This window comes from Chironomus tepperi, unplaced genomic scaffold (assembly GCF_022539635.2).
Source record: "Chironomus tepperi strain 1889 unplaced genomic scaffold, CSIRO-AGI_Ctep_v1 contig_441, whole genome shotgun sequence".
NCBI classification, from domain to species: Eukaryota; Metazoa; Arthropoda; class Insecta; order Diptera; family Chironomidae; genus Chironomus; species Chironomus tepperi.
In genome coordinates, this window is record NW_027226563.1 from 217,841 (window position 1) to 240,630 (window position 22,790).

The window sequence follows — 22,790 nt, forward strand, 5'->3', positions numbered from 1 at the left end:
ATTCAAATCTTCTGATAACCTAGAATGCAAATTAAAACACTCAAAATTCATCAAACTAAGCGACTGTCTTTACAAAGTTTCTTAGTACTTTTCTATTTAATGCTGTGCACAGCATCAGTCGTAATACAAGTATTTTATCACAGCAACTAGATCACTTAAATAGTTTCATGTTATGTTTTTTCAATAATCTTTTCTCTTTCTCCTTCATAATCATAAAATTGATTTAATCAAAAATTACTCGCATTTAAACTATACGCACATAAATATCTATTACGGTCTCTTTTTCTACACTCTAACCCCGATTTCAATCGAATTGATATAAAATAAATTATTTAAATTGACTTATGTGCAATAATTTATATCGTTTGTATCGTTTATAAATTGAAATTGCCTTTCACTACACCATGAGATATTTTATGTTGTTTTTATTTATATATTGTATATATTCACAGTAAAATAGGGATAGGGGTATGAGCGATAAGAGAGAAAACAGTTTTCCTCTTTTCACTTACTCTTCCATTTATCGAACTTACCTCTATATAAGCACAAGTTACTGCTGTAATCTAAGCATTGTAATGCAAAACATGTAGATATCGAGATAAGGAACGAAAAATTATTTCAAATTGATTGTCAGAAAATTTTTGCAACATTTTAAGAATGAACGATTTTTTTCGTGTGAATGTAAAATGTGGTTTTCTTACACGATTTTCTGTCATTCAATATATTTTATTCATTGCATGTTTCGCTACATATCTCGTTGATCTCGAGTAGAAAAATATTTTATTTAGAATTTATTTACATTTTAAAGCTGTGTGTATGTGTTGCTATGAAGGTGTCTGGGCTGATTTCTGCATGGATTGCATATTTATTTAAATACACCTGGCTTATCGACTAAATTACAATTTTAAGCAGTTTCAAATTCTAAATGAAGTGTTGTAACGTTCATTTGAGATTTGAATAATATTTATCGTACATAGTTGAAGCCCCCTTTTCATACAAATGAACTCGGATCTCATTAATAGAATAATCGGTTAGGAAGTAACTTTAATTAAACTACCTACATATTTAAAATTAAAAAATGAAGTCATACAAATTTAAATGTAGCATTTAATGTACTTTTCAATTTGAATGTTTTGAATTGCGCAAAAAACTGTAACGGTCAAAATATTTTCAAACTTTTATACGTCTATTCAGCGATCTATTTATCTTTGATTTCATCTCATTTCAGTTCAGTTACTAACATGAAGTTCGTTTTAAATAACATATCAAGATATTTTCAAAAATTCACCGGTTATGAGTAGTTTAAGGCTAACATCATACTGGTCTCAAAAATATTCATTTCAATGATTCGGCAATTTACCAGCAATACATTCAAAAGTTTACATTTGATCAGAAAAGGTTTATTAAGAAATTTCTCTGTAAAAATGTCTGATAGTGAGCGCAAACACTTCATTTTACCTAATTCCCAACCTATTGTAAACTTGGAATGCATGCAAGCATTCCAAAAGTTGACAGAAACTGAGAAAAGTTATGCTCATTATTTTTCCAAAGTAAGTATTAAAGAAATTGATTTCATCATCAAAAATTGGAAGTTTGATTGATGGTTTTTTATTTACAGGCTAGTTGGTATGGTGGTCTTGTTGCCTTAATTCAATCGTCACCTGAAGCACCTTTAATTTTCTCACTTTTCAATGGAATGTTCACAACCGAATCTGTTGAATCTTTGAGAACAGCTTGTAAGGAAAATGTATCAGAAGAAGAGTTCACTGTAAGTCACTAATTAACGCACAATTTTCTTATCAGTCACTAAATTGTATTATTATCATTATCATTACAGTCTTTTTTGGTTTATTGCTGTGGCTTTTTGTCTAACGCAGGAAACTACAAAGGTTTTGGGGATAGTAAAATTCTCCCAGGAATTGATGTTTCTAAGATGGAATTAATTGTCAAGAAATCACAATTCTTCCAAAAGGATCCATCAAAAGTAGAGGAATTATGGAATAAAGTTAAGGAACCATTATTCTCACTTACTGATGATAACAAATCTCTTGGGTTAAAAGGTCACGGAATTACTACATATTTTTCAAGTAATTGTACAAAGGAAGATGCCGATTTAGTTGGCGAATGGATGAAGACAAAGAAATTTGAAGCATATATCTGCCGTACATTCAAGACTGTCGATGAAAGTGGAAAAGCTCATTATGAAGTTCGTTTGGCATCATCAGAAACTGGAGATAAGGACGGTCTGACACTTCCAGAAGAAGAATGGAATGGATCATTCTTTAAAATCACCAGAGGTGATTACTCAGCTCTCCTTGCTAAAGTTGCAAATGAATTGAAACTTGCTAACAACTTTTCTGCCAACCCAAATCAAAAGAACATGATTGATGAATATGTCAAGTCATTCGAACAAGGAAGTTTAGATGCTCATAAAGAAGGATCACGTTACTGGATTAAAGACATCGGTCCAGTTGTTGAAACTTATATTGGATTTATTGAGACATATAGAGATCCAGTTGGTGCTCGTGGTGAATTTGAAGGATTTGTAGCATGTGTCAATAAGGAAATGTCACTTAAATTCCAAACATTGGTAAATCAAGCTGTTGAATACATCAAGTTACTACCCTGGCCAAAAGCATACGAGAAAGATAGCTATTTGAAGCCTGACTTTACATCCCTTGATGTTTTAACATTTGCAGGAAGTGGCGTGCCAGCTGGCATTAACATCCCTAATTATGATGAAATCCGTCAATCAGAAGGCTTCAAAAATGTCTCACTTGGCAATGTCTTAGCATCAGTAAACAAAACTGATCCAATTCCATTTTTGACTGAAGAAGATCAAGCTTTAATGAAGCAATACAAAGCTACATCATTTGAAGTTCAAGTTGGACTACATGAATTGCTTGGACATGGATCAGGAAAATTATTCAGAATTGAGGAAAATGGCTCATTTAATTTTGATAAGGATACAGTCATCAATCCATTAACAAATGGACCAATAACTTCATGGTACGAACCAGGAGAAACTTATGACTCAAAATTCAAAGCAATGGGATCAAGTTATGAAGAATGTCGTGCTGAAGCTGTTGGCTTATATTTGTCATTAAACAGAGAAATCCTTAACGTCTTTGGACATACTGATAAGGCTGAACAAGATAATATCATTTATGTCAACTGGTTATTACTTTTATATAACGGTGGCGGACTTGCTACAGAAATGTGGAATCCTACCACAAAACAATGGGGTCAGGCACATTCTCAAGCTCGTTTTGTCATTATGAAAGTTATGCTTGAAGCTGGAATTTTTGAAATTAAGGAGACAGTCCCTGGCAAAGACTTATCAATTACTCTTCATCGTGATAAAATTGAGACTGTTGGTCGTGATGCAATTGCAAACTTCTTATTAAAACTCCAAGTCTACAAATCAACAGGTGATTATGAAAGTGCTCATGCTATGTACGAGAAATATTCCAAAGTTGATGAGGACGGTCCACATCCATTCGCAAAATGGCGTGAAATTGTATTGTTGAACAAAAAGCCAAGATTAATTCTTGTGCAAGCAAATACTGAAATTGATGCAGATAATAAGGTCCAATTGAAGACATATGATGCCAATTTCGATGGATATATTCAGTCATGGAGTGAACGTTATAATGACTCATCGGAAATTCGCAGCATTTTAGAGAACATTTATGAAGCTGATAAGCATCATTTTATGTAAATTGATACTAGTTTATGGCCAATTTCGCTTTAATTTTTCTAATCTAAAAGATATATTCGTAATAAATTACACATAATAAAGTTTAAAGCTATAAAAATCTATAACGAACTTTTTAAATTCAAATATAAATGTTTCGGTGTTTTTCAGTTAGAACATCAAGCAGCATAGCAAGCATAGACTTTGATAAAATTTTAAATTATTATTTTTAAAAATGGAAATATACAATCCAAAAAGCTATAAACGATTTCCGTGGAAGCAGGAATCAATTGATCTCTTACTTGATTTATATGGTAAAATTACATTTGAAGTTCCTTTATTGTTAATTAAATTAAATAAAAATATTATTTACAGCTAGAAAAATAGATATATTCTTGGATCCATCAAGAACACAATTACCTGCCTGGAAATGGATAGTTTCTGAATTAAAGAAGACAATTAAGGACCAATCACAGGATCTATTGACTGTAATGCGAGTCTCAAACAAGTTTACTGGATTAAAGAAAAAATTTAAACTTCTTTTTTTTGACCCAAACAAAACGGATATCCAAAAACAGAAGATATTTCCTTTTTATACAAAAATGTGTGATTTATTCACAGATTATGCGACAAAACAACTCCATAATTCAACTCATTATCATAATAAATCAGTCACGAGAAATTCACATGAATCAATTAACGAAAGTATTATAAACGAAGCTGATGTTACGTCCTATGTTGTGCAATTATTAAATGATGAGGACATGGATAAAACATCCTTAACAATTATTCCATACGAGGATCGTGAAAATTTCTCAGGCCATGTCAGTTCCGTGCATTATTCAAATTCTCAAAGTAGTCAATTAACAAAAAGTGCAATAGAATCGAAAAGTCATAATTCCCAGTCAGAAAACGAGAAAGTAAGGATTAAATTGGCTGAAATACCATCAGAAGCAATATATATTCATAAGGAAAGGATGAGAATTGATCCAAATACACCATTTAACAGACATATTAATAGTTCTACAATTTTAAATCAAAGATCAATTTTATTACACAATTCACAAGCTCCAATGATGAAAAGAAAGTTACTGGATGATTTGGAACCATTGAAGAAGAAGAAACCAGGCATTGTGCATTCAAGTCAGAGATATTCAGACATATATGCAAATGATGAGTACGAAATTGAGGCTTTGGATGAATGTGAATTATCTGATATTACAATGAGACGATCTAAAGCTATTTACCACGATACATCTGCAGAAATATCACACAACTCTCCAAATGAAAGTATTATAACAAAAAATAACCATCCAGAAGATAAAAATGAGTTACCGCTGTCTCCAGAACAAGAAGTTTTCGAGAGTACATTCGAGATCCCACAATTGCCTGACTTTTCATCATTTGATAGCCGCAGATTCTCAGATAACACAATAAGAGGAGTTCCAAGAGAAATTGTCCCAAAGAAATTGATGACAATGGACAGCAATAACATTTCAGGATCCAGTCAAATATCACTAATGAAAGTAAACAACGATCAACCTCCAATTTGGTTCCAAAGATTTTTAAAAAAATATGAAGCTGATGTTAAAAGTATTAATGACAAATTAGATAAATTAATTAGTAAGAACACATCATCATCACCCGTGCTAATTCATCCTAAGGTTTTAAGCATTAAGAGAGACAGTATTTAATTTTTATCAAGCGATTTTTTTTTTTATTTTTTTCATCTTAATTAATTTACAAACTTTAAATTTTTCCTTTGATCTTCCAAATATTATTTTTTTTTATATTAAAAAGGAAATTAAAGGCGACGATCGATGTCCTCAAATGATTCAGTGGTTCCGTCTGAATCACTCAATTGTCCACCGATCAGTCAAAAGTTCTTTAGCTCATGATCTTCTTATTTAAATGACAATGATTTTTTTTTTTTCATTAATAAAATGTTTACTTAAATTAAAATTCTTGCATTAAACATTTTTTTTGTTTTTTTCTTCATTGAATGCCAAAGATGCTCATGTGTTATCAATTATGATTAATTCGTAGCATGAACATCCTCGGCATTAACTTATTATGTAGTAATTTATTATATTTCATTTTTTCTCTCTTTCATCAATATAAGCAATAATAGAAAAGCTATAATAAAAACTAATACATTTCGTATGTTTCATTATTTTTCATCCTGGATATTTTTTTGTGCTTTACAGGGATGAAAATGGTTACACTTGATTTTTTTGAACATTATTAAAATTTTATAATTGCGTTATGATCAGGATTTATGTCAAATTTTGTCATCAACTACGTCAACGTTACGTATACGTCACACTTAAAGTGATTAGTATACGTAATCTTTTGACGTAACCGTAACTTTGATACGTAGTACGTCTACGTACACATTTACGTAAGACGTATCATAAGCTACGTCAACCGTAATACGTTTACGTAAAACGTAGGATCAGTTACGTCAACGTTACGTATACGTCAAACTTAAAGTGCGTATACGTAATCTTTTGACGTAACCGTAACTTTGATACGTAAACGTAATACATTTACGTAAGACGTAACATAAAATTTCAAATAAAATCTTAAAAATAACGCATTTTTTCGGATAAAGGAATTAAGGTGATATCACAAAAACCATCAATCATTTTAATCCCTGTTTTTATCGTCAGATTGAAAAAAGATTATCTATAATCAGGATGGTTAATTCATTTTGAAAAAAATATATATTTTTTTAATTAAAAAAAATTTTAAAACTATACATTTAGGTATATCTCAATTTCTCTTTGACGACGCAATCATATATGAGTGAATAGACGAAAAAACATGAATTGAATATCATCGCTCAAAATAATTAAAAAAAATCGCACTTTCACATTAATGGCATTGTCCTACGCAAACAAGTAAAGGAATACGGATTTAGATCCGATCCTTATCATTCCACATTTTCGCATCTCAGAAAATGATAGTAGAATATAACTTATTAACTAATATAATTTTTTCATTTTCATTTCTCTTCTTTAATAAAAAATTACTAAAATCATATAAAGGGTCGTTCATAAATGATGTTCATTGAGAAACTAAGATCACTTCCTCTTTAATTGCATTACACCTTTATATGCTCGATATCGTGATCAACATTCAACATCCAAGACTCAATAGAGGTACTTCTCAGTGGCATCAAGCTGTTACAGTATCCATCATTTGTGAACGGCCCCACATAATATATTGCAAAGCATTTTACAAAGTTTTCATGCTTCTTTCATCTTATGGAAAAACTATAATCATAATAATGAAATTTTTTATTGAATAAGTCTTATATGACACAAACTTTGTGGATGTCTCACTGGTAAGGCTTTTCCAATTTGTCAGAAAAAATTATTCTTAAAAAGAATTTGAATTTTTTATGGAGTCATTCAGTAATGATGTCTACGACATAACGTGTTGATATTGAAAAATAAACAATAGACATCATAAATGAATACCCCAAATAGATATATAAAATTATATGTAGCAATTATCACTCCGTATTTTTGATATCGTTCGTTGGAAATAAAAAAAAATTATTAAAAGCAGCAGCAAAAATTTGTTTAAAGTGAGCAAGGTAAAAAAAGAAATGGTAGACTATTGAATGGTGATGAATAATAATAAAAGGATGTGTACACGGCCTTGATGTGTCGTTCATGTACAGCTTACGACAAATAAAATGCAATCTCTTAAAGCAGTTCACAACGGAATCTACGATTCGTACCGCCACCGATTCTCTTGTTTTTGCTCTTTTTCCCTCGCTCCTTATCTTTGCGAATTTCTCTAACGAGGGTATAGAATGCATCATCAACTCCCATTCTTGTTTTCGCAGATGTTTCAACAAATGGAACTCCGTACTGCTTTGCTACCTATAAAACATACAATAAATAAGTAAACAAGTTAAATATGAATATATAAATAGTCTTACATCTCTCGCTTGGTTCATATCAACTGCCCATGCCTGTAAATCACATTTGTTGCCTACTAGTACCATTGGCACTTCTTCTGCATCCTTAACACGTTTTATTTGTTCGCGATATGTCCCTGAATTTAGAATAAATTTAATTAGCATACAAGACAGATTTCAATCTAATTGATCATATATTACCAATATCTTCAAAACTTTTGGCACTATTTACAGCAAATACGAGCAGAAATCCTTCACCGGTGCGCATATACTGTCATTAAATTAAAGGAAATTATTATTAAAACTGTCTAAAAATGATATTTATTGTCTTTTATGCAAACCTGATCACGCATGGCACTGTATTCTTCTTGACCAGCCGTATCTAAAATATCCAATAAACATGTTTCGCCATCTAGTAATGAAGAAAGAAAGAAAAAAATAAACACAATGCATAAATTATTATGATTCAAATTATTCATTCATTCATAAATAGTAATAATAATAATAAAAGAAACGAAGTGATCAGTGGGCGGAATTAATGAGCATTTTTTTTGTTGTGCGAAAATCTTGTGCGCTGATCGTTATTTTTTATGTTTAAAATGTTTTTAAAAACCTCACAAATTATTTTAAAATTTTCTAGAACCATATAAATTCAGAACCTTACAAATTATTTTTCAAATGAATTTGTAAGGTTTTAATGCAATTGACCTCCAGAATTAGTAACTAAGCGTATGTAGAAATCAATTCAATTGATTTTAATGCATTTAATTTAAATGATGATTCATGTTTATCATCTTTCTGTACCATAAAGCGTCAATTAAGACGAAAGAAAGATGAGCAATTTTGAAACGCCCAGTTTTTTTTTCATTATTCTTTTGCACAATAAATTATCATGAATGAATCATAAATTTGGAATCTTTTCGGGGCGAATTGCATGTAATTATTATTATTATTATCATAATTTTCGCACAAATCACGTCTGTCACTGGGTCACTGACAAATAAAATTAACTCACCTATAACGACTTGTTTTCGATAAGAATCCTCAATAGTTGGGTCATATTCTAAAATTAAGAAAAAAGAATTAATTAAAATAAATCACAGTAGGCTGTTCAAAAATTCAGATTAATTATTTAAAGTCCTTAATTAATTTGAAAATATCTTTTTTCATGGATATATTCTCTTTATCCAATTCCTAATCAGTTCCTCACAGAATTTTTTATCATGTCTCTTAAAAATATTTAACACGATAATGAACAGTTGTTGCAAAATAAATAAAAACATAAACTTGATTTGCAACTAACTAGTGTAATGCATACTACACATATATAGATTATTATACACATAAGATTCTCTTTTTTTTTGAAACTCTTTATATTCTAAATGGCCAGTCTTGTTGTTTAATTTTTCTCCTTAAAAGTTCCAATAAAGTCAATTTACGTCACAAAAATCCACTTTTAATTACACTTTATCTTATAAAACAATACATTTGGTAGATTATAATAGATAATATGCAACACATACCGTCTACAAAGTGATTTTGAATCAGTTGAATTGTTAGCTAATGAAAAATGAAAGAACAAAATGTTTAAAATAAGTGAATTTTCAGTATAAATTTGATGTTCTTGACATTACCGCTGACTTTCCAACACCACCAGCACCAACAACAACTAATTTATATTCGGTCATAGCAGCTAATATTATCAGAATTTATTTAATTAACTTTTTTTCGGTAGTCCTTAATTCTTTTTTTCTTTTCTGATGCTCTGAAACTTTTTTTTCTTCTATTGAAATTCAGTCTAGTGATTTTTGGATGGATGTAGACAGTCACTGAATGTAATCTGTGTATTTGAAATTTGCGTATACGTTATTTTTGGACACAACATTTACTGTTTGGCTTAATATGTATCTTGAAAAAGTTTATTTGAATATAAATTATAACTTATTTACTATAGGTACATTCACATAATCGTGCAAGCAGTGCTGACATTTGTAGTAATGAATTTATGCCATCGATGATCTTCATGTGACACTCGCCTATCTCTCGAATGAAGCTCAATTTTAATTTCTCGTCCATGTCCATTTTTTTACAAACTCGAAAGATATTTGCAATTATGTCTTCTGCTGAATATCCCAAGACCCACAGCTTTTTCATGATTTTGTATGCTTTATGGACATCACCAAGAATGCAGTGTTCAAGCATATTTTGGACGAGTAATGGATGTGGTTCATCGCAAACTTTGAAGACATTCTCACTTGTGATTTTACCAAATCCATTGGCTGTAGACTGAAGATTGTTCAATGCCTGTCTCATGTCACCTTGTGATGTAAATACAATAGCTTCAAGACCGTCTTCTGTATAGTCGAGATTCTCTTTTTGGCAAACGAAAATACATTTTGCCAATACTTGAGCATCAGATAATTTTGAGAATCTAATCATAGCACATCGTGACTGAATTGGTTCAATTATCTTCTCACTGTTGTTACATGCTAAAGCAAATCGAGTAGTTCCACTGTAAATTTCCATTGTTCGACGTAATGCTTGTTGTGCTCCTTCAGTCATACTATCTGCCTCATCTAAGATTACTATCTTATGACGTCCTTTTGGAAGTGTTACTTTCTGTTGTGCAAACATCTTAATTTTATTTCGGACAACATCAATTCCTCTTTCATTTGATGCATTTAATTCTAACACAGCATTACGGAAACTTTCACCAAGAAGAATTCTAGCAAGACACAATATTGTTGTTGTCTTTCCAACGCCGGGTGGTCCCTATATGCGGGAATTAAATTTATAAGTTACAGCAATTGTTTATGAAATTTTTAACTTACAGCAATAATAATATTTGGTGTATTTCCTTGAGTTGCAAAAACACCTAGTCTTGAGACTACTTCCTCATTTCCTGTGATCATAATTTAGTTGTTATCATACTTTTAAAAGTTAATTAACATTAATTTTACCCATAATTTCTTCAAAAACTTGAGGTCTGTATTTCTCGATCCATGGAATGCTTTTTTTCTTCGCTTTGGCCTTATTTTCAGCTGTTGCTGATGAAGTTGATGCTCCTTCATTGATAACTCCTTCCATTTCAACTGGCATGATTGTTAGTTTAGTTAAATTTAATTAATATTAGACTTTGTTGATTTACACAATTTTTGGAGAATTTTTTGCGCCAAAATTTGTAGATTCATGGTTGGAATGAATGAACTTCCTGAAACATTTAGTTTAGTTAATCAAGCATAAATTTTCACAAGCTAACTAATAATAGTTATTGTTGGTAATCTAGCAAGCTTTTATTATTAAAATTTATATCAAAACCATCTTAAAAAGAAATTTTGAGTTCACATCCAGTAGAAATATAGAGCTCCAACTCTGAATAAAAGTAAACATAAACATGAGTTTATTAATAAATAGAAAATTGCAAAAAATTATATTTAACAGTGCTCGGAGCATATCAAAGCTTAAGAAACGCAAAATACTTCAGGATGAGAGCTCATTTGAAGGTATGTAATCAAGAAACACCGGGCAATATGCTTATATTCAGAAAATTTGACAAGTTTATCTCTACGACTGGCTTAAATTCAGTCCACTGTAACTAGCATAATCAATGAATAGAGTTTTAATAAGGAAAAACAGATAATAATTTAAGTTTAGAACCTTTATTTCAAAACAATAGTTTATTAATCCAGTATCCAAAAAGTATAGTGTTAGCAATGAGAGATGCAAATATGTATCCAAATTAGCTTGAATACCAAAAAAATGAAATGAGAGCAAATAAGATGTAATTTAAAGTAATTTTAGATGTCCTGTTAATGTATCAATGTCATCAACTAAAGCTGGTCCAATCGCTAAAACGGTCGAACTTCCAGCAGCGATTTGAGTTCTTCCGGCATCATGAACTAAGTAGTAATTCAAGCCCCGTATGTTAGCTATTTTCCTTATGTTTAATAATTCTGCTTCTGTTTCAACTTTGACACAAATTTTAGCACATCCAGAATTCTCCCAACGTCTTAAAACTGCTTTGTTCTTTTTCATGATAGTTTGGTATGCGCCGACACTTGCATGTCCACATTGAGCGCCAATCTTTCCTTTTCCCATTTTCAAGTCATTTCTAACAACTAAAACCATCTTATAGTCACCGCGAGGTGCTGTATCTCTGTAAAGCTTCTTGTTTTCTTCCTTGTCTTCCTTATCTTCAGGTTCAATCTCATTTTTATCACAAGTTTTTAATCCATATTTATAACCAACGAAAAATGACAATAAAACGGATATTCCTATAACTAATTGATTTTGGTCCAACATTATAATCTAGTTGTTTTGATCCTCTTCTGTTTGCGTGATGTAATTGATGTTTTCCTTGTGAAATTTCACATGAAAATGATTTTCCAATTTTTTACGATGAAGTTAATATTTAAGGTTGTGTGAGCCGTGCAAAAAGTAAACAAATGGTACTGTTAGCGCATTTGATAGAAATAAAGTATTAAAGTCAGCATTATGTCTATCGTCGAAAAATAATTGATTTATTTAGAAATAAGCGTAATATTATGTTCCAACAATTGCTAAAATATAACGAATTAAATAATTTTGAAATGGTTAAAACGTCACAATTCCAATATTTCGAAACTCTTGTATGGTTTTCATCATAATATTCAAAAATGCAAAATCCGTTAATCACTAAATTTTCTTTGCAGTTTACCGAATGAAACCAAAAACATGCACGACTCATAATAAAATTTATGTCTGGGGGATGCAAGAAACTGGCGCTTTAGGTCTTGCAACATCATTGAAAGTTCATAAGCATGGCTTGACGACAATGAAAAAATTTCCTAAACGAATGCCTTTTGGAGAGAGATTTGAAGTTATTGACGCAGCTGCTGGCTATGGATTTTCTGTTTTTGCTGTTGAACCTACTGAAGAACATGGAAATTACACATTGTATGGAACAGGATTAAACACTGACTCTCAAATCGGATACCATAAGCATCTCGGGAAGACTAATAAGCCAATAGAACTTTTATTATATCCAGCTCCAATAGAATTACCAATGAAATCTCCTGATGAAATTCATAGAGCCATTAAAGTTGAATGCGGACGAGCACATACAGTTGTGCTTACAGAGCAAGGTGTCGTTTTTACATTAGGAAATAATTCTTATGGTCAATGTGCTCGACCTATTATTGAAGATGAAAACTATTTAGGAAGTCAAGTAATTAACAGATTAAGTTCAGAACTATTTGGTGGCAAACGAATCAAAGATATAGCATGCGGACAAGATCATACAATGTTCCTAACTGAGTATGGTGAAGTTTATTCTTGTGGATGGAGTGCAGATGGTCAAACAGGACTTGGAACTTACAATAATCAAGAATTACCAAAGTTAGTTGAAGGTGACATTAAGAACGAGAAAATTATTAAGTTATCAAGCACAGGAGATGCTGTTTTGGCTATGAATGAAAATGGAGAAGTTTTTGGATGGGGAAATTCCGAATATAATCAAATACTCTTAGACAGCGACGAGCAGCAGATCAACGTTCCATTGCATTTAAAATATCTCAAGAATAATGGAAAAGTTATTGATATAGCTGCTGGCGGCTCATTCTCAATGATCCTAAATGACGAAGGAAACGTTTTTGTTTGGGGCTATGGATTATTAGGATTTGGTCCAAATGTAGATTTTTGTAAGGAACCAAAGTTAATTCCACCAACACTTTTCGGCAGGAACTCATTCAATCCCGAAAATCGAGTCACTTCTATAAATTGTGGACTTTATCACATGGCAGCAATTAATTCTGATAATGATCTTTTTATGTGGGGACGAAATAAGTTTGGATGTTTAGGAATAGGACATGATAATGACCAATATTTTCCATTTAAATCTCTAGTTGGTGCAAAAGTACATAGAGTATTTTGTGGCGTAGATCATTCAATAGCTTTATGTAAATTATTCATATAAAATTATTTATTTGTTAAGGATGTAGTGATTATAAAGGCATTCGATACTTGAATGATAGCAATTGAAAATCTTAAATTAAGTCGTTTTCATGATTTCACAATTATCACGTCAATTATTGCAGAATTGGTGAAATATTGCTACACGTAGAAGTTCTGGCTTAAAATTGCATTTAAAGCGAAATTTACAGTCGATACTACACAGCAATGCATAGTATCTGTAATATCGCTCAACTTAGTTCAATCACATGGCTGAAGAGTTTAACGGACTTTTTTCAAAATAATAAAAATTTAAGGTGGTAGTGGTGACGGATTGTGTCCTCGCTATTATCCAAAGTGTTATAAAAATATTTCAAAAAAATTAAAGTCGTTGAATAATTGTTATAATTTTGCAACGGATTGATTCCAAAATAATTACTATTATACGATAAATCCATGAAAAAACTCATAAATATACAAACAATCAGTGAATGAGCAGCTAATTGAGTTTTATCTATTGACAAAAAGACATTACTGTTGATAACAATCAAGTAAACATTGAGTTTATGCAAAGAATAACAAGACATTCATAGATATCGTGAAAGGTGTTGTGAATCATTCGGATCAAAATAATCGGGAGCTATTTTAGACGTTTTTGGACGAGGAATCACAAAATTTCTCATCAATCTCTTTCGTTCATCTAACTTTATAAAGTTATTTTTTTAATTTAATTTAGAGGATTTTAAACAGCAATAAATCCTCAAAAATGTTTTAATTATTGTGATAAATTCTTGGAAAGTGAAATTATTGTGCAGTTTTATGCTTAAACATAATCTAAATCTCTTAAATAGTGAAAAAAATAATTGATCAAAAAAGTGAAGAAGTTGTTGTTGTTGGTCGTTTTTGCGTGCATTGAAAATTTCACTTAATTGATTTTTATTTCTCTTAATCGATTAAATAATCTTGTTGGAACAGACGTAAAAATCATGAAATAAATAAACAAGGCAGACAATTCAATTGAATAATGGAACAAGAGGATGGTTTAGACCCCCGTATTCAGGTAATGGAAATTCCCACAAATATTACTATAAAAATTTAAAGGAAGTGAAATATCAAATATCGTCGTGTGAATTAAAACAGAGAAGAAACACAGGTCTGATCAATGACGTCGTTGCATAGCTCACTTGCTAATGTATATAAGATAAAAATAAACAAAAATATAAGATGTCATGTGCTTAATACAACTATAATTGTTTTGCGTAAATTAAACACAAGTGTTTCTTTCCTCACTACAATTAAATGGAATTAATGAGTCACGTTGATTGTGACAAACTATAAAATGCGATTAATAATTATTGCGCGAAGCAAATTTGTTGACAAATTGCGAGAATGTTTTTATAAATAACGTATTTCTGACGTTCAAATTGTTTTCAATTTCTTCATGAGTACTTTTGAATTCTAAAAAGCCGTTGATCGATAATTCTCATTCAACAACTTTTTAAGTCTTTAAATTATTAATATCGTGCTATTGTGAACATTCCATTGTGAGGACATAATATAATTGACAAAGAGGCAGTAGTTTCATTGTTTTAATCACGATTCCTTTGTTTTTTTCACTCTTTCATCACTTCTAGATTGAGTTAGAGAACTTGAATACTTATACAGATGACATCAATAAGCTGGAAATAGAGCTTGAGGTGAGGATTTGTTAAACGAAAATCGATATAATTGTCCCGAATAACTAACTTTTTTGTTCTAATAGGAAGCAAACTCAACTTTTCGTATACTACATAATGAGGCAACGCGCCGATTAAAAGTATTAAAAAAGAAACTCGGAAGTTCAAATATCGAAAAATCACGTCCTTATCATGATGCCGTAGAACAAGCTCGGATTGCACAAATAGAATGTCAAACTGCTGCTGCAAAATATCAACGAGCAAATGGTAAATAGACACTCATTAGTGTAATTTGAAACTATCGTAATGTGCTCAATTTTATGTCTATCTTTTATGTTTTTTCGTATAGAAATTCATGCGGCAGCAAAGGAGACAGTGGCATTAGCTGAACAACGCTTTATGTCAAATTCACATGAGTGGCAATTTGATAATGCTTGGCAAGAAATGTTGAACAATTCAACGCTCAAGGTTCGTTCAATACATAAATTTCTAAAAATACATATTGTAAATGCACAATAAATGTCAAATACCTTTACTGTACATTTAATTCCTTCAATTTTAATTATTTTTACCGTGTTGGTCACATGTTAATGCATTTTTATGGAGGAAAATTATTTTCATACATAAAAAGTAGCAATACTTAAGTATTTATAGAATGAGTGATATAAGCGCATTAGAAAATATGGTTTTAAAAGCTATAAAATATATTACAAAATGCTATAAAAGTAACGATTTTGCTAAATTCAAATTTCAAAACAATGCAAATTACATGAAACATTTAAACGGTTTTCAAACATTCGTCATAATCTAGAATAAGCCTACCAAAGTGAACAATTCAGCACATTGCTCAAAAATGCATTAAAAATACATGACACGCTCTGTTGACCTACACAACAACTGTTCATTGTTTCTGTTACTATTTGTAAATTTACTTTTTTGGGGGAAATACTAATGTTTATGCAAATTTTATGCTCGTTTCAGGTAATGGAAGCCGAAAAGCAAAAGGCTGAATCAGGAACGTTGCATCAAGAGAAAACACAAATCTTTCATGCAGCGGAATCAAAAGTAATTTAAATCAATAAAACATTAGAAATGATGATAATTAAATTTATTGATATATTTAAGGTACAACTACTAGAACAAAAGTTCAAGTCATGTATAACGAAATCACGTCCATATTTCGAAGAGAAGCAGATATGTCAAGATCAATTAAACACACAGAAGGATAGAATCCAACAACTTCAGGCACTTCTTCAAAAAGCAAAGACAAACTACTCCACTTCTCTCAAGAATTTAGAATTAATAAGTGAATCAATTCACAAGATGCGGGGTGATTTATTAGGCGTTCGAGAACCAGGTGTTGGAGCGGAATCGAATGATATTCCTAATGAAAACAATAATACAACTAATGATAAGAATTTAGATTTTAATTTGGACGATGAGTTTGAATCACGCTCACATTCACGGTCAACAAGTCGTTCAAGGACTGAAACTGATGCGGAATTTGATGATACTGATGATGTTGAAACATTGAGGATGAAAGTTCGCACACTTGCTGTACGTCCAATTGAAGGTGGTGATGGAAAGCAAGATGAGCAGAAGAATTGGGAATCGGAATTGAAGGAAACAGTCGACAAACTCGATCATTTAATGTTGTTACGAGAAAAGACACAAAATTCATTTCATTCAGAGCCACAATCGCCGATTCATCTTGAGCAGAAGCCCGTCAAGCAATTACAAAAATTGGATCCACTTCCATTGACCGTCTCAAGCTTGCAAGCTCTTCCATTATCCTCTAATGCGTTGCCCTCTAATTCGAAATTTCTTGCTGGTTCGACAACAATTATATGTGATAATTTGGTAAATAAGAAAAGGAAACTAAGCTTGGGTTGAATTTGAGTGAGAATTGACAGCAGAAATAATTTATTTTTGTTCAGGAATTTTATTCGAAAGGAACTATGAGAAAATTTTAAAAAGATCAGATTAAACTATATGTAGAGATGTATTTTCAAAAAAATATCTATTAATTAAAAAAATGTAAAATTTTTCGTGCCCAGCAGAAGGTTCATAGAAACTAATCTGATTAAAACAAATTGAGTAAACGTTAATTATGAGACAAAAAAAAAATGTGTAAGTTGTGAAGAAAGTTTATTTTAAAAACCAACTTAAGAGATTTTATATTTATTTTCATCGTTCCTATAAAAACAAATGATTTGAGAAAATATAAAATATAAAAGTAATTATATTAATTAATGAAAAAACTGTATTAAAGTTTTAGATGAACGAACAATAAAAGAAAATTATAAGTTACTAGGAACAACCTGTGTTTCAGTTATGACCTTTGATATTTCATGATTCTATTGATCGATATTCAATATTTTGCATGGTCCATCACCAAAAGCTATTTCAAGACCATACATAAGTCAAGGAAATATTCTTCAATATTTCAATAGATTACTCAAATGAAATCATAATTTAGCGTGGAAGTAATGAAAATATTAACGAACAAAAAAATTTTAAATCTATGTAGACATTGCATTTTAGACGATTTTCATATGAAAAAAATTATGATCAAGATTTATGCGAATTTTTCAATGAAATTACGACAAAAATAAACAACTTTTAAATGCCACATCATGCGTTATATAAATCTCCAAAAATCTGCATATTTACATTTGTTCCTTTCTTTGCAAACTTTCAAGAAAAACGGAAAAATATGAATTCAAAAATATCTATGACCTGAAATAGATTCATAAGCAAATATTTTCTACCTGCTTACGGTTTTAATACTTAAGTTGCCATACAAAAAATTTCATTTTGACGAATATCATCAAGCATAAAACAGTCGACGATATTTACACTCATTCGACGATTTTCAGTTCTTAAGAGCAAAATTTTTCAATCGTGAAAAAATTAATTTTTTCATGAATTACAATGGCTAGGAAACGTAACGAAGAATATAAAGGTGATAACGAGGATGAGGAGTTTGAGGAGGAACCAGTTGAAGAGTTTGAAGATCCAGACGATTTTGTGGACGATGTTGGAGATGAAGGTATGAAAAAAAAATTGCCAACATATTCAAAAATGTGTTTAAATAATTTGTTTTTTGAATGACATTGAGACATTTGTGAGTTAATTTAGTTAGTTATATAATGATATCTTTGTGATTATGATAATTATGTCTCATAAAAAAGTGATAAAAGGAAGAAATAAGGATTAAAATTTGTACGGAGTGAAAAGTCTTCTAACCTCAATGTAATCGATTAACTTTCTAATAATTTTAAATATATCTTTCTAGAACTCCTCGGGGATCTGCTTAAGAAGAAACCATGCGAAACAGACGGCATGGAAAATGTCATTGTAGTTGATGAAATCCCAAAAGTTGAACCAGCACGTCAAGAAAAACTTGAAAATGTCATCAAAAAGTTATTTACAACTTGCGGCGAAATCGTCAATGTGTACTATCCAAAAGATGATAATGGATATACTAAAGGATATTGCTATATCGAATATAAATCACCGGCTCAAGCCGAAGAAGCTGTAAAAGTTTACAGCAATTATCGTCTTGATAAGACTCATACACTTCTTGTGAATATTTTTACTGATTTCCAAAAGTATGAGAATATTCCCGTTGAATGGACACCACCAACAGCACAACCATATACACCAACTGTCGATTTGTATAGTTTCCTTACTGAACCTGATGCTTATGATCAATATTGTGTTGTCGTTGACAATGGAAGCTCACCGTCACAAGTTCAATTCTGGCAAAATTCATTACCTGACCCAACAGAACTGCATAGGAAAGATAAATTCACTGAACAAACTGTCAAATGGTCACCTCTCGGAACATATATTGTTGCCTTCCACAAACAAGGTGTGGCAATTTGGGGCGGTCCACAATTCCAGCGTATCAATAAATTCCCGCATGTAGGAACAACTCATGTTGAATTTTCACCTAAAGAGAACTTTATTGTAACTTATGGACTTGCAACAGCCAGTGGCGGAAGCAAGGTTATCATTTGGGACATTAGAACTGGACTTGAGAAGCGTAGTTTTGTTGCCGATCCACTTGCACCAACATCAATCTTCCGATGGTCTCATGACGACAAATATGTAGCATCAATGGGCGACGGAGCTATTCATATTTATGAAACTGATACATTCTTTTTACTTGAGAAGAAATCCGTCAAAATCCCCGGCATTCGAGGATTTGCATGGTCACCAACTGATAATATTATTGCATATTGGGTAGCTGAACAAACTGACGTACCAGCAAAAGTAACATTAATGGATATTCCGAAGAAACGTGAAATTCGTACGAAGAATCTTTTCAATGTTGCTGACTGTAAACTTCATTGGCAAAAGTGTGGCGATTATTTAGGTGTTAAAGTAGATCGTTTTAGCAAGTCAAAGAAGGGAGGATTAAAAGATCAAGATGTCAAATTTCTTGGTATGTTTTATAATTTTGAGATTTTCCATATGCGTGAGAAGGACATTCCCGTCGATTCTGTTGAAATCAAGGAGCCAATTGCTGCATTCTCATGGGAGCCTGTTGGCGATAAGTTTGCAATTATTCACGGTGAAGGTGCTGGCGGAAGTAATGTGAGTTTCTATGAAGCAAAGAAAGGACAAAAGGTGTCATTAGTAAAGAAAATGGAACGAAAATCTGCAACACATTTGTTCTGGTCACCAAGAGGTGGGTTCATTGTCCTCGCTAATTGCACGCAAGGAGTCTTTGAATTTGTTGACACATCTGACTTCACAATTATGAATACTGGCGATCATCATGGTGCTTTCCAATGTGAATGGGATCCAACTGGCAGATATATTGTCACTGGACTCGGAGCTCATAAAGTCAAGGATGATCACAGCTACTATTTATGGAGTTTTCAAGGTCGCCTTTTGAGACGAAATAACTTAAAGAACTTCCTTCAATTATTCTGGCGTCCAAGACCACAAACACTTTTACCGGAAGCACAACAGAAGGAGATCAAGAAGAACCTTAAGAAATATTATCCACAATTTGAGACAAAAGATCGTTTGAGACAGACACGTGCAAGCAAGGAATTACTTGAGAAGAGAGCGAAATTGCGTGAAGAATTCTTGGAATATCGTCAAAAGAGAATCCAAGATTATGAAAGTTTGAGAATGAAACGATTAGAATTGAGAAATAGTAAGTCATCGCTTAAATGCGACATTTTAATATACATTTATTGCTAAGTCTGTCTTACGTAACTTTGATGCTACGTAAAATTACGTAACGTAAGTCAACTTTACGTAAATTTTTATGTTACGTATGACTTACGTTACGTAAATTTTACGTTGCATACTGCTTACGTAATATGATTTCTTTTGCATGCTTCATACATTTTGTGAATGCTATCAAAATCATACGAGTTTCGAAAGTGTTTTTTATTAACCAAATTAACCACAATTTTTATTTTTATTCACAGATGTTGATACAGATACATTGGAAGCTGATAAGGATAACTTAGAAGAAGAAATTGTTGAATGCTTGGTTAAAGAAGAAACAACATTTATTTGAACACTACGTGAATAAATTTGTTTTTATTATAAGTAGCTCCAACATCATCATACATCAACAACTAAATAATATCTAGAAGATACTACGACAGAAGATCGTTGATTATCATCAAACTTTTTTTTTATATACTTTATTATAATCTCTGATTGAGTGTTTTTCTTTCTTGAAAATAATTATTTAAAAAATTATATCCAGCACGATAAAAAAAAGAATTTTTTTTTGTAAGTGTGAAGGAAAACAAAGGCAAAGAACAATTTATGAAAGAAGAAAATTAATTAATTGAAATTTAAATCAGTGACAAGGACAGGCGAAGAGCATTTTTTAAAGAATATCTTCAATTATCTTTATCATTATAATTTTTTTAAAAACAAGAAGAGGAAGAAGTACAGTCATATTAGGCTAAGAAATTTTTAACTAATTCTTACAACAAAGCTTGAAATGACTGATAATCCTAAATGTAGTAAAGTGGACAGTTGGTTAATAAAAATAAAGCGAAGGCGAAAAGAAAGTAACAAAAAACACACGAGAAATATTTTTTTCATTTCTTCTTTTTTGGCTTTGGTTCCATATCTTATGATGCACATTCACTCATATACCTCTTTCTAATATTTCCACATTCTTTTGTACTGTAAAAGACAACAACATCAACGAGGATCCTTTTTCTGCTTGTCTCTTCTTACATTCTTTCTTTGCTTTTGGATGTATGCTTATTTTCAGGCAGTATAAAATAGATACTTTTTAATTTTCAGCAGAAATTTAAATTGTTTTTGGTACCTGAACAATTAAGATTTATTTGTTCTTAAACGATGCTGTTTTCTTTGCAGATATTTCCTTTTAGTTTTTTGACTAATACTATTGCATCATTTTCATAGACTGTGAAATGAATGCTGTCGGAATATAATGCCTAGATTCCATGACCAATTTTACATTTTTTCAATGAAAATTGAGAATATTGAATTAAACAAGAGACTTTTTCAATATGAACTGGAGGATTGTTAGCTGTTTTGTAATTTTCAGTATGATTATCATGAATTTTTTATTAGCTTTATGGAAGTAAAATGGATTTACACATTTCTTCCCATACATATTGAAGGAAAAAGTGGTTTTCACTGAATAAATGTTTCAATTATCATCACAGTGACCTTGGAAATATTTTGCTATCAATACGTTTTATTGGTCAAATTGGATGATTAAATGCTGTTTAATTAACGTAATTTCGTAATTAAGGGCTCAAAATGTAAAATCTTCAATTCAGCATTATTCAGCAAAAAACGCTGAATTCAGCGTTTTTCATCATGAAATTAATATCTTAAATTCCAAGCCTATTTTCATTTGATACTTAATGTAAATAAAACAATTAGGATGATATTTCACCATAGAAGGTAATACATTAAATTTTAAAACAGATGTGGGGAGGAAAGAGCGAATTTGTTGATTTTTAGATAAAAAAAACATAGCTGTTGTATGGTTTTGGAGCATTTTTATGAGTCATAATAAATCAGATTTAAACTTCATTTTACCGTTAAAAACTGAGCATTTTACATTATGAATTAAAATTGTAACATAATCACCCTGAAAAGCTTCATAATAAAATTCTTTCACGACAGAATTGTAACAAGAAATGTAAAGGTGTACATACAGCAACAAAAAAATATACATAGCATATTAACATAATTAAAATGAATATGTTACAACGTATAGTAACGAACATTTGAAGCATTTGCAAGCGAAAGAACCCTTCATGAAATAAATATACTGAAATATGTATGCAGGAACAGAAAATGCATTGTGATGATTTTTCTTTCACCCTTAAATAAAGCATACAGAACACACAGAACGAGTGGAGAGGAAAAAAACAGAGATCGTAAAATGTGCTTCGATCGTTATATTATAGTACATCTTATGCTTGTTTATGTCTTTGCGTGCAGGTAGGTAGGAAATGTAATGCAATGATAAAGAATATTTCATTTAGAATCGAATTTTTTTTTTATTTTTATTAAAAATTAA

The 22,790-nt window shown here is 31.1% G+C and overlaps 8 protein-coding genes across 8 annotated transcripts; 5 read left to right on the forward strand and 3 right to left on the reverse strand.

The window, feature by feature from the left end:
- The first annotated feature begins 1,296 nt into the window (after nt 1–1,296).
- DppIII (dipeptidyl peptidase 3) lies at nt 1,297–3,825 on the forward strand. The gene is made up of 3 exons (XM_070649872.1): nt 1,297–1,550; nt 1,619–1,768; nt 1,838–3,825. Exons 1-3 carry the CDS (start codon nt 1,344–1,346, stop codon nt 3,719–3,721), a joined length of 2,241 nt encoding a protein of 746 aa, XP_070505973.1. The 5' UTR covers nt 1,297–1,343; the 3' UTR covers nt 3,722–3,825.
- A 55-nt stretch (nt 3,826–3,880) lies between these two features.
- On the forward strand, nt 3,881–5,609 carry LOC139097850 (uncharacterized). The gene is made up of 2 exons (XM_070649802.1): nt 3,881–4,011; nt 4,073–5,609. The coding sequence occupies exons 1-2, from the start codon at nt 3,933–3,935 to the stop codon at nt 5,389–5,391; spliced, it is 1,398 nt and encodes a 465-aa protein (XP_070505903.1). The 5' UTR covers nt 3,881–3,932; the 3' UTR covers nt 5,392–5,609.
- Ras85D (ras-like protein 1) lies at nt 5,387–9,427 on the reverse strand. Its single transcript, XM_070649805.1, has 7 exons — nt 9,266–9,427; nt 9,155–9,191; nt 8,647–8,694; nt 7,973–8,043; nt 7,833–7,902; nt 7,653–7,768; nt 5,387–7,593 (listed from the first exon to the last, which is right to left on the reverse strand). Exons 1-7 carry the CDS (start codon nt 9,317–9,319, stop codon nt 7,414–7,416), a joined length of 576 nt encoding a protein of 191 aa, XP_070505906.1. The 5' UTR covers nt 9,320–9,427; the 3' UTR covers nt 5,387–7,413.
- Nucleotides 9,428–9,456: 29 nt separating this feature from the next.
- RfC4 (replication factor C subunit RfC4) lies at nt 9,457–10,833 on the reverse strand. Its single transcript, XM_070649804.1, has 3 exons — nt 10,592–10,833; nt 10,463–10,533; nt 9,457–10,403 (listed from the first exon to the last, which is right to left on the reverse strand). The coding sequence occupies exons 1-3, from the start codon at nt 10,728–10,730 to the stop codon at nt 9,573–9,575; spliced, it is 1,041 nt and encodes a 346-aa protein (XP_070505905.1). The 5' UTR covers nt 10,731–10,833; the 3' UTR covers nt 9,457–9,572.
- A 185-nt stretch (nt 10,834–11,018) lies between these two features.
- Nucleotides 11,019–13,659, forward strand: LOC139097865 (RCC1-like G exchanging factor-like protein). Its single transcript, XM_070649822.1, has 2 exons — nt 11,019–11,134; nt 12,323–13,659. The coding sequence occupies exons 1-2, from the start codon at nt 11,026–11,028 to the stop codon at nt 13,582–13,584; spliced, it is 1,371 nt and encodes a 456-aa protein (XP_070505923.1). The 5' UTR covers nt 11,019–11,025; the 3' UTR covers nt 13,585–13,659.
- On the reverse strand, nt 11,275–12,083 carry LOC139097867 (probable peptidyl-tRNA hydrolase 2). The gene has a single exon (XM_070649824.1). It carries the CDS (start codon nt 11,931–11,933, stop codon nt 11,418–11,420), a length of 516 nt encoding a protein of 171 aa, XP_070505925.1. The 5' UTR covers nt 11,934–12,083; the 3' UTR covers nt 11,275–11,417.
- A 583-nt stretch (nt 13,660–14,242) lies between the features above and the next one.
- On the forward strand, nt 14,243–17,555 carry pcs (SH3 domain-binding protein parcas). Its single transcript, XM_070649803.1, has 6 exons — nt 14,243–14,619; nt 15,194–15,256; nt 15,322–15,502; nt 15,585–15,703; nt 16,217–16,300; nt 16,361–17,555. Exons 1-6 carry the CDS (start codon nt 14,584–14,586, stop codon nt 17,126–17,128), a joined length of 1,251 nt encoding a protein of 416 aa, XP_070505904.1. The 5' UTR covers nt 14,243–14,583; the 3' UTR covers nt 17,129–17,555.
- Nucleotides 17,556–18,088: 533 nt separating this feature from the next.
- eIF3b (eukaryotic translation initiation factor 3 subunit b) lies at nt 18,089–21,304 on the forward strand. Its single transcript, XM_070649842.1, has 3 exons — nt 18,089–18,287; nt 18,534–20,411; nt 20,692–21,304. Exons 1-3 carry the CDS (start codon nt 18,170–18,172, stop codon nt 20,781–20,783), a joined length of 2,088 nt encoding a protein of 695 aa, XP_070505943.1. The 5' UTR covers nt 18,089–18,169; the 3' UTR covers nt 20,784–21,304.
- The last annotated feature ends 1,486 nt before the right edge of the window (nt 21,305–22,790 follow it).